A 17,591-nucleotide genomic window follows, 5' to 3' on the forward strand; every position below is an offset into this window, starting at 1 on the left:
TGTCCAACAGCGACACCGCGAAGGCGTAAAGGGAAGGCTCACTTTATTTGACTTTCCCTTCTCATTCGAAGACAGCTTTCTAAGCCTTCTAAGACTGCTATGACGTCTCGCAGGTAAGACGGGCTTTATCGAAAACCATGGAACGAACCGGGAATAGTCCTTTCACCCATTATAAACAGCGTTTCATTACTTATTACAGGACATGTGTGGGACCTTCCGCTTACGAGCAAAAGTACTTTGCATTTCCTCCGACCCTTTAAAACGCACAAAGCCCACAATGGTTGCTTCAATTAGTGGTATTTTTCGCTTTGTCGGCATCTTGTAGACTATTTGTATGACAAAAGTTATTTAATGTGAGTTCAGAGTTGCAATAAAACTGTAATTGGCAATTAGGTTGAATACGCTATTACTTTCGTCTGATAATTTTACGCTTGTAAGCTATGGGACATGGCAAAACTAATGTGCCGCAGAATAATAGATTGTTAAAAAGAGACTGTTCATTGAGTGGATGGATCTTCTTTAAACGAGGGTCTTATTTGCTATAGCACCAGTGCTCTCTCTCTCTCTCTCTCTCTCTCTCTCTCTCTCTCTCTCTCTCTCTCTCTCTCTCTCTCTCTCTCTCTCTCTCTCTCTCTCTCTCTCTCTCTCTCTCTCTCTCTCTCTGCTGTGTAGGAAATGGGCAGAAGTCGGCCTTTGATATCAAGGTGCATGGTTTTTGCAGAGTGCTCTGTATTTGTAGTTGGAATGCAACAAGGATGTTCAATTATTAATTGAAATGTGGCCCCTCATATCTTATTTATTGCAGTAAATAAGACATTTTTAAATGTACACACTGGGCACACACTGGTTGAATAAAAGTTGTTTCCACGTAATTTCAATGAAATTACGTTGAACCAACGTGGAATAGATGTTGAGTTGATTTCTGTGCCCAGTGGGTAGTGTCAGTCGCCTTATAAGAAAATACAAAAATAATCTGAATGTAGCCACCACGATTCTACTTCTTCTCAGACTTGCTTTCAATGAGAATGACAGATCTATAACTCACATTTCTACGTGAATTTGGTCGGGTTGCCAGAGATCTGGATAATGATGAGATGTTCATGTCTCCGCCTTAACAATGGGAGTCGTTGTCCCAAAGGGAGGAAAGCAGGCGACAAGCTTAGGTCCAAAATAAGCCCATAGAAACACATTGGGCACATTCTTTTGACAGATTCTGGCAAGCGTGAAACCTCTTGCTTCGCCTCTTCCTCTCAGGGGTCGCCCCAAAAAGCTGCCTACTGCGCCTTTAATTGTAGCACAACCACTTAAGTGCCAGAAATGCAGGTTGTATTTGAGTTCAGCAAAGGCTGTTAGTTGCAATATCAATCAAGACATTTTTGTTACATTTTCTGTACTAGGTCAAACCATCATACCATATGTATATTATGCTTTTGTGGTAAGTGTGTACATTTACTCATATATCTCCTTCGGTGTGGTTATGTTATGCCAGAGAGAGAGAGAGAGGCAAACCGAGAGCCCTATCTCTACCCAAAATCTGTCCACTTTAAGCAGATCCTTAATTATTAAGCAGTTGAGGAGTTTTTGTATGTGGGGCAATGAGAAAGTGTCAAATTTAGTCAAGATAAACATGAATTACAATTTTGATATTTGAGGCTTATTTTGATATAATATAAGTGAAATTCGAGACTGTATATGCATATTCATGAGACTAGCATATCATCCCACTCTGCATTGAATACAGGCGATTGACATCAACACCCCTCATCAAATATTCCCCAAATAATTCCATTAACGAGGTGTATCCTCCAATCCAAAGAGAGGCATAGGTAGGAGCTTGGTAATGCCTTTGTTGACATCTAGTCTAAAGGTGGGCAGCTGTATATACCTGCAAGCCGAGTTGGCCCACAGTACACAAAATAACATTCATAAACATCAAATATTTGACAACATATGAAACAAACCATTAGGCTTGTGTGGTTTGTAACCAGTTGTACCGTAATATAATAAATGTAAAATAATAGTGGAGGGTAGGGCTATTTTGGATTGATACAGATGAAGGTGTCCGGAAGTAGACTTGGGATTTGCCCACAAATGTTGACTTGGGCAGTATTTTCCAATGTTCTGCAGAGTCTGTGGACAAAGAGGTGTTTATTATGAAGAGTATGGACTCAAAATACACCATGTCAGCAATCTAAGAGTTGACAGTGTACATAGACACCCCTATATGAGTATGCTCTGAATGAGAGAGATGCATCACATCAAAGTTTCCAAAAGCGGGATTGCCACTGTATGGTGGAAGTAAAGCTGTGCAAACAAATTAATGGATGTTAGATAACAACAATGTCAATTTGCAATGCAGAGAAGCTTCCTCACCTAAGTAATGGTAAGGGAAACACTAGTAGTATTGAATTGGAGTTAGTTGGTTATAGGTTGTCACGATACCAGTATCAAAATAATATGATACTGTATTTCCCATGACAAATAAAAGGAAAACATTAGGTAGACCAACCTTAATAGTCCTGTATAGCTTGGAAAATATGCAATGTGACTGAGTGACATTAGGATTGTTTTTCTCAAGAAAGAAGTCTGCTTCATGTTTAGTTTTCCTTTCCTTTATATTTCTGGGTATCATAATGCTGGTATCGTGAAAACCTAGTTGGTTAGTGGGTGTTTTTCCATCCTTTGTCATCGGTTCTGTTTAGTGTCAGGCTCAGTACTTCCTGCTCCTGTGAGCCACAGGAGAACAGTTTCTGACACATTAATCTGAACAATAGCCTGGGTGCCATCTTGGAAAAACCGAATTTACCATTTAGCAGTCAAAACTTTTTAGTCTCAGTTTTCACTTCAGATCAACCAATAATTAATAGTTATCACGTTCCTCCTCTATTACCTTTTATTATCAAATGCAAAGTAGTTTATAACTATTAGTGACATTGAGTTCAATGAACGGTATCATTTTCAGTAAGTCACATCCCAAACTTTCTAAAACCGGTGCTGTATATTTTATTTAACCTTTATTTTATCAGGCAGTCATACTGAGACCAAGGTGTCTTTTACAGATGAGCCCTGATCTACAGAAATGACAGAAAATACACACATCAAAATATACACTGAGTGTACAAAACATTAGGAACACCTTCCTAATATTGAGTTGCACCCCCTATTGCCCTTAGAACAGCCTCAATTCGTTGGGGCATGGACTCTATAAGGGTGTCAAGCGTTCCACAGGGATGCTGGCCCATGTTGACTCCAATGCTTCCCACAGTTGTGTTAAGTTGGCTGGATGTCCTTTGGGTGGTGGACCATTCTTGATACACACGGGAAACTGTTGAGCGTGAAAAACCCAGCAGAGTTGCAGTGCCTGGTACCTACTACCATGCCACGTTCGAATGCACTTAAATCTTTTGTCTTGCCCATTCACCCTCTGAATGGCACACATACAAAATCATTGTCTTAATTGTCTCAAGGCTTAAAAATCCTTCTTTAACATGTCTCTCCCCTTCATCTACAGCTTTCACCTGTAATCACCTGGTCAGTCTATGTCATGGAAAGAGCAGGTGTTCATAATGTTTTGTACACTCAGTATAAATACAAAATGCAAGCAGAAAGAAAGAAAAACACGGTCATAAAAATGAACACATTCATCAGTAATAAGGTCCTCAATCAGCTTTCTGAATTGCCCTAGAGGCTCCAGAACGTTACATTCAGGAACATTTTGAAGATTGTTTCACAAATAAGGTACAAGAAAACTAAAAGTTGATTTACCTAACGCAGTAGAGACCAAAGGAATTTCCAGAGTTAGCCATCCCTGAGACTGGGTGTGGTAACTCATATGTCTAAAGTTTAGTAATGTTAGGTACAGTGGGAGGTTTTGTAAAAGGGCTTTATAAATGAAAACATAGCAATGTATCAACCTACGTGACATCAAAGAGGGCCAACCAACTTTCTGGTAGAGAATGCAGGGATGAGTACTAAAACTGTCACCTGTAATAAAGCACAGTGCACTATGATAAACCGCATCTAATGGCTTTATTGAAGTGGCAGCTGTGTTCATATAGATGATGTTGCCATAGTCTAGGACCGATAGGAACGTCGACTGAATAATCTGCTTTATACTATTTAGCAAGAGGCATGACCTATTTCTATAGAAAAAACCCATTTTTATTCTCAGCTTCTTAACTAACTCATCAATATGCTTTTTAAAAGACAGCTTTTCATCTATCCAGATGCCCAGATATTTGTAAGCAGGGGGGACACGATCAATATGTACACCTCTCAAGTGCATATGCTTAAATCATCAGAGTTATTTTTATGCACTCTAGAGAACAACATATACTTAGTTTTACCTGCATTCAGTACTAATTTAAGGTCAATAAAGTTTTTCTGTAATACAATGAAGGCAGACTGTAGTTCAGATAGAGCCTGGTCAACCGTGGGGGCTATAGCATACAGAACAGTATCATTGGCATACAAGTGCAGGTAAACATTTTTTACAGACAAGTCAATATTGTTAATGTAAACAGTAAAAAGTACCGGACCCAGAATTGACCCCTGCGGGACACCTTTCGTTATGTCCAGAAAACCGGATTAAACCCCATCAGTAGATTGAGTTCTATCTGTCAAGTAATTTTTTTTAACCAGTTACATGCCGCCTGGTCTAGGCCAATTGAAGAAAGCCTCTGAATTAGCAGTATCAACAGAATCAAAGGACTTTGACAGGTCAATGAAGGGAGCAGCACAATGTTGCCTTTTATCCATACAGTTAACCACATCATTTATAACTAGGAATGCAGCCGAGATAGTGCTATGACCTGGTCTAAAACCAGACTGATGTCCATTTAGAATACATTTCAAAGATAAGATCTTAGCTGAGAATTAATTGAGGATTGTAATATTTTAGCTAGGCAAGAAAGTTTAGAAATAGGACAATAATTATTTAGGTCACAAGGGTCACCACTTTTGTGAAGGGGCAGTACATGGGCCGCCTTCCAAACCTTGAGGATAGTACCAGGTATAATTGTCAGGTAAAAAATATGGGTTAATGATTCAGCAATTAGGGGGGCAAAGAGTTGCAGCAAAAATGTATCAAGCATATCAGCCCCAGTGGATTTTTCTTACATAAATCTTAAAGTGGAACTGACACCGTTTTAGCAACATGAAATCGTATTAAAATCTGTTCATATATACCCCCAGGAAGAATAGGACACTTATTTTTTATTAATTTTTTTACAAGAGAGCACCTAGATTTGGTCATTTTATAGAGTGGGAAAGCGGCCGTGTGTTTCGACAATTAATAGACACTGCAGTAAATAAAACCTAATAAAAACATATGTCTTGTCCAGGACCGGAGTCTATGCAGACCGGTGCGCCATAGCCAATCAGAGCTACAGTAGGCCTATATGCAAATAACCCATTTGCCACACGGGCCTGCAATCATTCAATTTGAACTGGACTGGACTGTGTGTTTACAGGCAGTAGCAACAGCGCGACTTTAGATCATTAGAATGCATTCGCCAAAGGCCACAAAATACACCTGAATGGATTTCTGCAAATATGTAAATACCACGGGAGTCCTCTTACATTTGGGAACTTCAGTCCTATTGATCAAACAACCATGAAAAGTTAGGCTATCTCTCTCTCAGTTGCCTAGGCACATCAACAACAACAAGATCAACAACTAATGCTAGCCAGAGCGATAGGAGCTCAAATCTAACGAGGGAACATTAGATAAACCCTCTCAAACTTTTTCAGCTAGTTGGCAATCAAAATTGCACTGATAAACGATGGGGAATAGTAGCCTGCTCGTTCTTCTGCAGCTTGCCTGCCAATGCATGCTTGTCCCAACCCATGTTTTGACAACTGAATGGGAACTTGCCTGCCTGCCCACCCATTTGATCGATGCCAAACACATTTGATTGACAACTAAGAGATATGCTAACTGTGCATAACAGTCATTCAAGTTCAACATAGCTAGCTAGCTAGCAAAGCGATTCACATTTCTTGCTAGCCACCGAAAAACGATATGAGGGGGAAAAGTCGGTCACTCACCCACTCCTCCAATGACATGACATCTTCCCAGCAGCTAGATAGCTAATGTTAGGCGCTGTGTTTTTAGCTTGCTAAATAAATAAACCCTCTGCTGCATGCTGTAAACGGGAGACACAACAGCAGCGCAATTGAAGTTGAATTCACCGATACGAGTGCATCAGGCTGTCATTTCATAAAGTAGATGACTCAACTATTGACTCATTTATACTCGCTTGTGTGTCCTATTAAGCCTGCGGGCCTTGTGTTTGATATGTGTGTTAGCCTATTAGCCACGTTATGACTGACTTTTGATTTGATTTGATTTATTAGGATCCCCATTAGCCAACGCCAGTGGCAACAGCTAGTCTTACTTTGGTCTGACATATAGCGAAAAATAAATTACAGACAAAAGACAATTTACATACATTTAAAAACATTACCATGTAGTGTGTGTGTGCATCTATCAGTTACACATACATGTCAGTACACACACATGTGCATGTACTGATAGTTGATTGTATTGACATTCCCAGCCTTAGTTACGATCGTCCGTTTTTGTTCAAAATATTGAAACTCAAACAGTGCATCCCGAATGGGTGGAGGCAGCAAACAATGTACCAGGCTGTGATTTACAACCTGATAGCAATATTTTTTGGACTACCAAGAAATGTATTGGTGAATGATATTAATCATGCATTTAACTGTATCTATTCTGCCAACAATGCCTTACTGTACGTCATGAATTTTGAGTCAAATATAACCTATTTTTAAAACCTCTTATAATGTTGGTTTTGAAGCATTAACTGGGAATTTGATATTTTTTACTGATATTACGATTGTCTGTTTGTTTCATATCTGCAAAGTAGTTAAACCGCTGTCAGTTCCACTTTAAGGAAGGCATCTAGCACATCACAGGAAGTAAATTGTTTAAATGAAAACAAAGATTCACTAGAAGTTGACGGGTTAACCGTCGAGTCAGCTAGAGGCTGGCAGAGGGAAGAGCAGTCGATTGACTGACCAGGGTCAATAAAACCACGGTTTCTCTCAAATAAAAAGCACGCCGAGATAAAATGCAGATTAAAAGCATCATTTATGCCATTCTTATCAGTTATGATGCCAGAGTCAGACAGAACTTGCTTAGCCAGGGAAGAAGATGAATTTGTACGCTTCAGTGCATTTACTGTTTTTTTAAGGATCACCAGCAGAGTCAGAGAGGGAGCTTAAAAGGTAGCTTGATTTTGCTTTCTTAATAGAGATAGTATGGCTGCATGATTTGGACAAAATATCTAATTGCGATTATTTTGCCGGATATTGTAATTGCGATTATGAATTGTGATTTTCAAGCACCTGGGGGAAAACTTGGTAATTCCATCAGTCATGGTAAAAACAAGTGTCAGGTTAGAGAACATCACTTCTAAAATAAGATTATATGAATGAATACATACTGTGCTAACTGAATACAAAACCAATTTAAACAACATTGTTATACATATGATAATAGATAGTATTATTACACCTACATATTAACAAAACAAACATTCATTTTTAACATGATCATCAAAATATTGTGTGCTATAAGCGCAGCACTATTTAATTAATTAATTAATAACATTATGAGTTCCTATTTCCTATTTTACCATTATGAGTTCTTAAATAACCTAAGTTAATTATTTAGTCGGGCAGCCATAGGCTGCAAATGGAATAAGAAGCTTATGATTGTGTAATTATGTATAAGTAGGCTCAATCATTATTATAATTGAAATTAAGTCAAAGTGCCTTAAAAACATGTAACACGTAGCCTACCGATTGCAAAGGTGCAGCCTGTGTCCAAAACATTGGAGTCTGGTCCAGTCATTCAACGCGATGGCATTTAACGTTATGCACACTTGCTGCTCCTCATTCAGGCCCCAGGCAGCTAAAGCTTCATTCAAGCCCAGACCGTTGTTTTCTCCCATGTGATCTCCGGGGAAGTAGCCTATGATGTTTGCAAGCACCAACCTTTCAATTGAAACTTCTCATCAATAAAGTGTACTTTTAAACTAATGTAGGGCTCGGTTGTTCTGTTAGACCAAAGGTAATAATCAACATGTGTGAGCTCTGTTTGAACTTCTCACTTCATTTTGTTATAAAGTGTTGCGATGGCAATTTGGGAGAAATACAGTGCCTTCAGAAAGTATTCACACCCCTTGACTTTTTCCACATTCTGTTGTGTTACAGCCTGACTTTTAGATTGATTAAAATTGAGATTGTGTGTCACTGGCCTACACACAATACCCAATAATGTCAATGTGGAATTATGCTTTAAAATTAATACAAAATGAAAAGCTGAAATGTCTTGAGTCAATAAGTATTCAACTCCTCTGTTATGGCAAGCCTAAATAAGTTCAGGAATAAACATTTGCTTATCAAGTCACATAATAAGTTGCATGGACTCACTCTGTGTGCAATAATAGGGTTTAACATGATTTTGTACCCCACACATACAATTATCTGTAAGGTCCCTCAGTTGAGCAGTGAATTTCAAACACAGAGTTAACCTCAAAGACCAGGGAGGTTTTCCAATGCCTCGCAAAGAAGTGCACTTATTGGTAGATTGGTAAAAAAAAGCAGACATTGAATATCCCTTTGAGCATGGTGAAGTTATTAATTACATTTTGGATGGTGTATCAATACACCCAGTCACTACAAAGATACAGGCGTCCTTCCTAACTCAGTTGCCGGAGAGGAAGGAACCGCTCAGGGATTTCACCATGAGGCCATTGGTGACTTTAAAACAGTTACATAGTTTACTGGCTGTGATAGGAGAAAACTGAGGATGGATCAGCAACATTGTAGTTACTCCACAATACTAACCTAAATTACATAGTGAAAAGAAGGAAGCCTGTACAGAATAAAAAATATTCCATAACATGCATCCTGCAGTAAAACTACAAAAGATCTGGCAAAGAAATATACTTTATGTCCTGAATACAAAGCGTTATGTTTGGGGCAAATCCAACACAACACATCACTGAGTACCACTCTTCATGTTTTTAAGCATGGTGGTTGCTGCATCATGTTATGGGTATGCTTGTCATCGACAAGGACTATGGAGTTTTTTTGGATAAAAAGAAACAGAATAGAGCTAAGCACATGCAAAATCCTAGAGGAAAAGCACATTGTCTTCTTTCAAACAGATACTGGGAGACAAATTCACCTTTCAGCAGGACAATAACCTAAACCACAAGGCCAAATAAACACTGGAGTTGCTTACCAAGATGACGTTGAATGTTCCTGAGTGGCCTGGTTACAGTTTAAATTGGCTTGAAAATATATGGCAAGACATGAAAATGGCTGCATAGCAATGATCAACAACCAGAGCTTGAATACTTTTTTAAAGAATAATGTGAAAATATTGTACAATACAGGTGTGCAAAGCTCTTAGTGACTTACCCAGAAAGACTTACAGCTGTAATCGCTGCTAAAGGTGATTCTAACATATATTGACTCAGGGGGTTGAATACTCAACAAAACATTAAGAACACCTGCTCTTTCCATGTCCATGACCAGTGTTTCCCAAACTCGGTCCTGGGGACCCCAAGCGGTACACATTTTGGTTTTTGCCCTAGCGCTACACAGCTGAACGTGCACCCATTGGGTTTCCCAGGACCGAGTTTGGGAAACACTGACATAGACTGTCCAGGTGAATCCAGGTGAAAGCTATGATCCCTTATTGATGTCACTTGTTAAATCCTCTTCAATCAGTGTAAATGAAGGGGAGGAGACAGGTTAAAGAAGGATTTTTAAGCCTTGAGACAATTGAGACATGGATTTTGTGTGTGTGCCAAAAACTGCAACGCTGCTGGGTTTTTCACACTCAACAGTTTCCTGTGTGTATCAAGAATGTTCCAGCACCCAAAGGACATCCAGCCAAACTTGACACAACTGTGGGAAGTATTGGAGTCAGCATGGGCCAGCAAGTCAATATTAGGAAGTTATTCCTAATGTTTGCTATACTCAGTGTATTAGTGTTTAATTTGTAACACAACAAAATGTGGAAAAAGTCAAGGGGTGCGAATACTTTCTGAAAGCACTGTATGTGTGAGATGGAATCTTTAATCTCCTGTCCAGCTTGTTTATCGTCTTCTTGAAGCCATCTTTGCTGACAGTGTAAATAGGAATCATGTATTTTGGCTATGTGAAAGATAGGGGATAGCCTCTGTGATTTCCATGTGTTGGCGGGATGTTTTTTCATAGGGCATTACACTTGAAAACGCAATGTGCTGCTGTGTTTTTTCACCATACAATCGTCGTAAATTAAGGGCTGGTTCTTCTTCAAATGATTCAATAAATGTGTCGGGTTGCCTCTTGTTGTCGCCACAACTCTGAGGCACTTTCTGCACAACACTTGCATTTGGTTGACATCGGTTTGCCTGTAGCCGAAATACTGCCATATCACCGAAGATGCACACTTCTTTTGCACCAAATTGATGTTCTCGTTAGCACTAGCAGTACTCATGTTTCCAACACTCTGTGAAGCCCTTTTTCTCATCACCAGGAATTCACAATAAGAGCTGTTATGGGAAAAAGTCGAGTCGTACTAAATTACCAATGCAATCAAATCCTTTAATCTTCCCTCCTGCTGTGTTTGATTTAGATTATCATATTTTGATATCATTTCCAGCACCTGTTTGATGCATAAACACAGCACTCTCAAATGTATGCACCAGTTTGTCATTTAGTTGGTTGGTTTGTTCTGAATGGGATTTATGAAATTAGTTGATTCTGTTATTTGTAGCTGTATATGATTCAAAGTCTATGCTGTTTTTCACACAGCCTTGGATTTTCCACATGGGTGGGTGTGGCGAAAAAAGGCAACAGGTTTAGGTCAGAGAAAAAAGGAAGTCGGAAGTCACTGTTACTGGCTAATGACTACCTAATGCCATTTAAAGGGGGAGCTCACAACTGCCCAAAACAAAGTTTGAAATATGAAAAACTTTCTGAAAAACTTTGATTTGGGGTGAACTATCCCTTTAAATGTGTACATTTTTGACTTCATAATATTGGGCCAATTGGAACTACAATAACATACATTTTAACTACCAGTGGCTAAAGTTGAATTTTGAAGAAGGTGGAGCTGTCTAGGCGTTCTACGGTTATTTTTAACTGTCAGTTTTTCATATCTGCTTTCTTCTAAATTATGACTGATCAACCTGTTGCTTCAACAAATGTGCAATGATGGTTATCAAGGCATGGGCCATGAGGTTTTTCCAGCATCAAATTCATAAAGATAGCGCAACACTCTCAGACAATGTATAACGGTCAGGTTATATTAAAACACCAATGCTACTTGTCTGGCCATAGTTTAACCTGTAGCTCCATGTAACCAGAGTAGCATGGTTTGTGCTCTCTTCAAACTGTGTGTGCATAGCCTGTGCTAGCTTGCTCATGCAAGTTAAATGGATTGTCCTTTAAGTCTAAAAGCCCCCTTTTCCCCCGATTTTCAAATATCAGTGCACAGAATCAGGCAGATTAGTTAGCCATCCCCTGAAAACAGAGGGGACTAGTCCATAATATCCCTCAAATAGTTATATATACGGCTATCATGCGCAACATGAAAGCGCTACGTTAACTGCTAGCTTCTAGACGCTAGCTGGCTACATAGTGATGTGAGGCATCTATCCGATGAGGGTGGGTTTGCACTGAATGTAAATACCCCAGGATCATCAGCTGTTCTAAAAATACCAGCAGCATGACCAAAATCCACACCCCAGGGCTTGTCTGTGACCGATATAGCCCTAATGGGGCTTTCATGCAGCATTCGGGGCACTAAGTATATCACCTTTTTGTCACCAGGCCTAGCCAGAACTTTAAATAGCCATGGCTGTATTGAACTTGAGACATTATGTAAGAGGATAGAGAGCCGGCGTGCTGGATGCACGTGGGGCCTCTGTTTCCCCTGTCTGTCTGAGCAAGCTAGCGCTCTGCTCTGTGCTGTGTTTGCCCGCTGAGCCATGGCTCTTTGACTGTGTTGCTCTCCCGTCTTCTCTTTCCCTTATTCTACCCTTCTATCTCTCGCTCGACCTCATGCTCTCTCACTCTCTGTATGTCTTATTTTATACAAGTCTCTCAATGACAGTTTATTTCTCTCTCTCTCGCTCTCTTTCTCTCTCCCTCTCCCTCTCGGTGCTCAATGCATAATACGAGGAAGTGAAGCGCCTGGTAGTTGTCAAAGGAAAGCCTATTCTTGGAAAGGCCTGAGTCACTCCTGCAGTCATGTTCTGTGGAGATAAGTATGATATTTGTAGCATGAGGACACCACAGAAAGGGCATACTTCAGGTCTTTTAATACGTCTAATTGTATTTTTAACTTGTGTAATTTATAGCACAGTAAGTCAAGTTGTCTAAATAGGTAAACAAAACGAGAAACAAGGTTTTCCATTTTGGTGGCGCACATCTGGACAATTTTATCTATTTCCGAAAGCGATTTCTCAGTGAGAGATGGGGCAAGCATGGATTCTACCAGTTAATCATTCAACTCTGCATACAGAAAAGGAGAAAGGCAAACACATTTGCCCCAGATTTACACAATAACCAGCCAAATCATAGTTTGACAAAAAAATACCATTCTGGTTTTCAGTGAAAAGGTACACGGCATGGCTGCCCACTCATACCACATCACATTGGTGTATTGTATGCCATTGTAATATTTCAGCTAAAGCATTCAGGTATAATGCTTAATAACTTGTTATAAGCATGTATTAGCCTTTATAATTTCTTAGAACAATGCTTATAATGTCTCTCTATGCACCAATGCCAATGAAAGGCAATAGAGGAGCCTGCAGGCTTCATGTCTTGAGGGTGAACTTGTTAACCATTAGCGTCTTCATGGCAGACTGAATAGAAACCCTGGGACTGGATCAAGCTTAAGCACAGGGTTTAAAACAGGAAACTCTTAATAAACTGGCCTTAAGGTTTCATGTCTGGGCACAGGCTGCTAGTGACATGAGCTTTCTGGGGAAAGTCTGCTGGTTTCTTGACTTCAGTGTGACCTATATAATTATAATCTCTATTCTTTATTTATTGGAGAAGTTGATGGCATGGGTGAGCATTGAACGCTGCTAGAATTTAAAATGTTCGGTTTTGTCCTCGTCATGTCTATCTTTATTCATCCACCATGTCTTTCTTGACATGCAGTAGCAATTTTCCATAGTGATTATTCCTCTCAAACATAAATAATCATATATCTTGCCATTCTCAAAGAGAATGCAAAAGAGAGTGCAATCATTGGTATATCTAATTTCAGAGCTTTCATCGTCTATCCGATTTGATCAATTTCTAGATCATTTCGAGATAGTCTCAAATTTGTGGTGAAAATGCATTTACTATTGTGTTGGAATGTAATTTAAGCATTTCATCAGGCATCAGCATCATTCGCAAATGCCAGAACTAAGGTATTGGACCTAACTCATGTAGGCCAGCTACTGTATCCACCAGTACTGTATGTCCACCATTGTCTCCCATATAACAGCAACATAGACTCCAATATGCCACTAGAGAGCATAGAGACTTTGCATAGTTTTCTATGTTATACATCCTTACTAGGCCCGGAGGTCAGTAATGTCCTACTGCGCATGTAGACAAGGCCTTTCAATAGGCCTTGATTTGGGAATTGGCAACCACAAGGAAGGAAGACTGAAGGAGGAGTAGGAGTCTTCAGTTGGCGTGGAGACGGTGCAGTGTCATGTATGTCCCCAGAGGGACGGCCTGATAGCCGCTCCGAGGCTGATAGTACGAATACGGCGCTCCTATCAGGGCCGCTTGCCCTCATCCAAATCCCAGATTAAACGCCCCCGCCTCTCTTGCTTCAACCCGCAGAGGCAGCACTCCTACAAGTCCCTGCCCTCCCCCCTCGTTCCTCCCTCCCTCCATCCCTTCCCCTCCTTGTGTAACCGTGCCAGGGCTGGATTACTAAACTCTGAGGCAACTGAACCGGGGGGCTCTGACAAGCTCCGACCAGAATGGTTAGGTTGGTTGGAAAAACTCTCATTCACTTTCTGACATTCATTAACGCCTTTTTTTCCCACCCACATGCATTGGGTCTTACCAGTAGAATGCTGCTGTTGTGTTGCTAGTGCAACGCACTTGGTCAAGTTGGTCTCATGCTTCAATGGTTGACAGTTCATAACCTTGTGTGCATTTTGGAGGGACTGGCTGGAGTGGACTGGGTGGGTGTGCGGACGTGTGGACGTGTGGTAGGTGTTAGGGCTTTCTGAGGGAAGTGAGCCTGCTAACTGTTAAGTGTTTGGGGATAGACCTGGGCAGTGTGGTCCCTGTCAGAGCAGGCGAGGGAGGGAGGGAGGGAGGGAGGGAGAGAGAGGACGATTAGTGCAGTAATTGGTGCTCTTTGTTCTATTGAGGGGTCAGGGGTCGAACAGGGGGTGACCTCCTGCCTGATCCACATTAGCAGGCAGGCGAGTGTATGTGTGCGTGCGTGTTTAAGTGCGTTGGGGTGGGGGTTGCAGACTAGACGGACTAAAGCCCAAAATAGAAAGTGATACTGACTGCTCTCTCTTGCCCGTTGACCTGCAATGGGCACAAACCATTGTTTCAATTTCAAAACGAACAAAACAAAGCTCTCTGAACATTGTTGCATGTGTAGTGCCCCCATGTGATTCACTCCAAAACTGTTGTATAAATTGTGCAGAAAAGATACCAGTAATATTGCAATGTTTCAATGTTGGTTGTTAGTCGTTATTACAGAGCAATGGTGATTTTCGCAGGGTCAACGAATGTGTCTGTTTTATGCTTGAACAGGTTCAGAGACTGCATGGTCTGAGTGGGCTGCCATTGTTTCATCAAAAATGAGGGACAGCAATGCTGGGCTGACTTAAGAAGCTGCTTGTCTGGGATTACTATAGTAACACATGGCATTATTTTCTGATTGGTAGAGATTTGTTTTCCATGGCCCAGTAAAAAAGGTCAGATTAATAACAGTATTAAGCCTAATCTGGACCCCAGTCAACACAATAAAACCCAAGTGGTGTACTCTATTCTACGGGACTGTGTTTTCAAGATAGCAGCACCCCAGAATATACTGTATGTCCCAGTGGTGGTCGGTGATGTTTAAGATGAGGGAGGACGATTCTTTTTTCAAAAGCATGGCCTTATTTCTATTACAGCACATTGGATGACTGTCATTCATATTCCATTCACCCAGTTCATTGTATCAGTGATAGGTTTAGGCTACTACATGAAACTAAAATATTCCCTATACCCATCATGAGGTTGCTACAACCTAGCCTATGAATGAAAGTTTACAACGTAGGTGCACCCAGGTCAAGATAAAATGTTGAGGTGGACAGCGACACATGGACAGTGACGCATTCAATACTGCCTTGCACACTCTTGCCTGCATCTAGCTGATCTAAGGTGTAATCATTAGTCCAACAGTTGCAAACAAGAGTTTCTACTGGACAAATTCAGGAATGTTTATCCCCGTTTCGTTCTGTTTGCTTCCGTTTAAGAAACTTTTTTCAACAGAATCAATGGAATGAATACACCCCTGATCACGAGTAAACACAGTGTGACGAGGTGTGAAAGAAGGAGTCAGGCGCAGGAGGTAAAATACCGAAGTCCAGAGTTTAAGCCATTTGCATAAATCAAACGCCCCAAGCATCAAACGAAACTGTACAAGGGAAAACATCCACCTTGGCAACCGAGCTACACGCTCTCACAACAAAACAATCACTCACAAAGACAAGGGGAACAGAGGGAACACTTATACACATACTAATTAGGGGAATGAGCACCAGGTGTGTGTGATTGACAAGACATGACAAGTGGAGTGATGAGAATGGGATCAGCAGAAGCTAGTACAACGGTGACAACGAACGCCGAAGCCTGCCCGAACCAGGAGGGGTGGCAGCCTCAGCACCGTTCCTCCGGACCGTACCCATCTCACTCCACGAGATACTGAAGGCCCCCCACCCGACGCCTCGAATCCAGGATGGAACGGACCGAGTACGCTGGGGCCCCCTCAATGTCCAGAGGAGGTGGAGGAACCTCCCGTACCTCAGACTCCTGGAGCGGACCAGCTACCACCGGCCTGAGGAGAGACACATGAAACGAGGGGTTAATACGGTAATCAGGGGGGAGTAACAACCTGTATGTTACCTCGTTTATTCTCCTCAGGACTTTAATCGGCCCCACAAACCGCGGGCTCAGCTTCCAGCAGGGCAGGCGGAGGGGCAGATTCCTGGTCGAGAGCCAGACCCGATTCCCCGGTACGAACACCGGGGCCTCCCTGCGGTGGCGGTCAGCGTTGGCCTTCTGACGATCACAGCGCGCTGGAGGCGAACGTGGGCAGCGTCCCAAGTCTCCTCCGCGCGCTGAAACCAGTCATCCACCGCGGGAGCCTCGGTCTGGCTCTGGTGCCACGGTGCCAGGACCGGTTGATACACCAAAAAACATTGGAAGGGTGTTAGGTTAGTGGAGGAGTGGCGGAGAGAGTTCTGAGCATATTCTTCCCATGGCAGGAACACCGACCACTACCCCGGCCGGTCCTGACAGTAGGTCCGCAGGAACCTACCCACATCTTGATTCACCCTTTCCACCTGCCCATTGCTCTCGGGGTGAAAACCAGAGGTCAGGCTGACCGAGACCCCCAGACGTTCCATGAACGCCTTCCAGACTCTAGACGTGAACTGGTGACCTCGGTCGGACTCTATATCCTCTGGTACCCTGTAGTGCCGGAAGACGTGGGTAAACAGAGCCTCCGCAGTTTGTAGGGCCGTGGGGAGACCGGGCAGAGGAAGGAGGCGGCAGGACTTTGAAAAGCGGTCCACAACGACCAGGATCGTGGTGTTACCTTGGGAGGGGGGAAAAGCAGTGAGAAAATCTATACTCAGGTGAGACCATGGTATTGTGGAACTGGTAAAGGTTGTAGCTTACCCGCTGGGAGGTGCCTTGGTGCCTTACTCTGGGCGCACACTGAGCATGAGGAAACATACACCCTCACGTCCTTAGCCAAGGTAGGCCACCAGTACTTCTTGGTCAGGCAGCGCATTGTACGACCGATACCTGGATGACCAGAGGAGGTGACGTGTGTGCCCAGTAGATAAGACGATCACGGATAAGCGCAGGCACGTACTGCAGCCCAGCTGGACACAGCGGTGGAGATGGATCTGTGCGTAATGCCTGCGCTATATCTGCGTCCATCGCCCATACAACCGGCGCCACAATGCAGGAGGCCGGGAGTATGGGGGTGTTGTCTCTGGGCCTCTCCTCTGTGTCATACAGCTGAGACAGTGCGTCTGCCTTCACGTTCTTCGTACCCGGAATGTATGAGAGTATGAAATCAAACCGGGTGAAGAAGAGGGCCCACCTGGCCTGGCGAGGATTCAGCCTCCTCGCTGCCCGAATGTACTCCAGGTTACGGTGGTCTGTCCAGACGAGGAAAGGGTGTTTCACCCCTTCGAGCAAATGTCTCCAGACCGTCAAGGATTCGGACAACAGCCAACAGCTCCCGATCACCAACGCCGTAGTTCTGCTCTGCCAAGCTGAGCTTCTTAGAAAAGAAGGCA

The 17,591-nt window shown here is 42.3% G+C and overlaps 2 protein-coding genes across 2 annotated transcripts in view; one reads left to right on the top strand and one right to left on the bottom strand.

The window, feature by feature from the left end:
* The window catches only part of LOC311147393 (tyrosine-protein phosphatase non-receptor type 11-like), a gene marked incomplete at its 5' end in the record, with an annotated part of 75,592 nt that continues 58,001 nt past the window's right edge, over positions 1–17,591 (top strand). The window contains one exon of the mRNA XM_084184089.1: positions 1–113. Coding sequence (XP_084040215.1) covers positions 100–113 — 14 coding nt within the window. The remainder of the gene's footprint in view (positions 114–17,591) is intronic.
* The window catches only part of LOC311147567 (uncharacterized protein), a gene marked incomplete at its 3' end in the record, with an annotated part of 32,193 nt that continues 17,287 nt past the window's right edge, over positions 2,686–17,591 (bottom strand). Inside the window, exon 8 of the mRNA XM_084184317.1 lies at positions 2,686–2,726. Within this exon, the coding sequence (XP_084040443.1) occupies positions 2,686–2,726 (41 nt within the window). The remainder of the gene's footprint in view (positions 2,727–17,591) is intronic.

Source organism: Coregonus lavaretus (assembly GCF_964263955.1).
Source record: "Coregonus lavaretus genome assembly, chromosome: 20".
Classification (NCBI taxonomy): Eukaryota; Metazoa; Chordata; class Actinopteri; order Salmoniformes; family Salmonidae; genus Coregonus; species Coregonus lavaretus.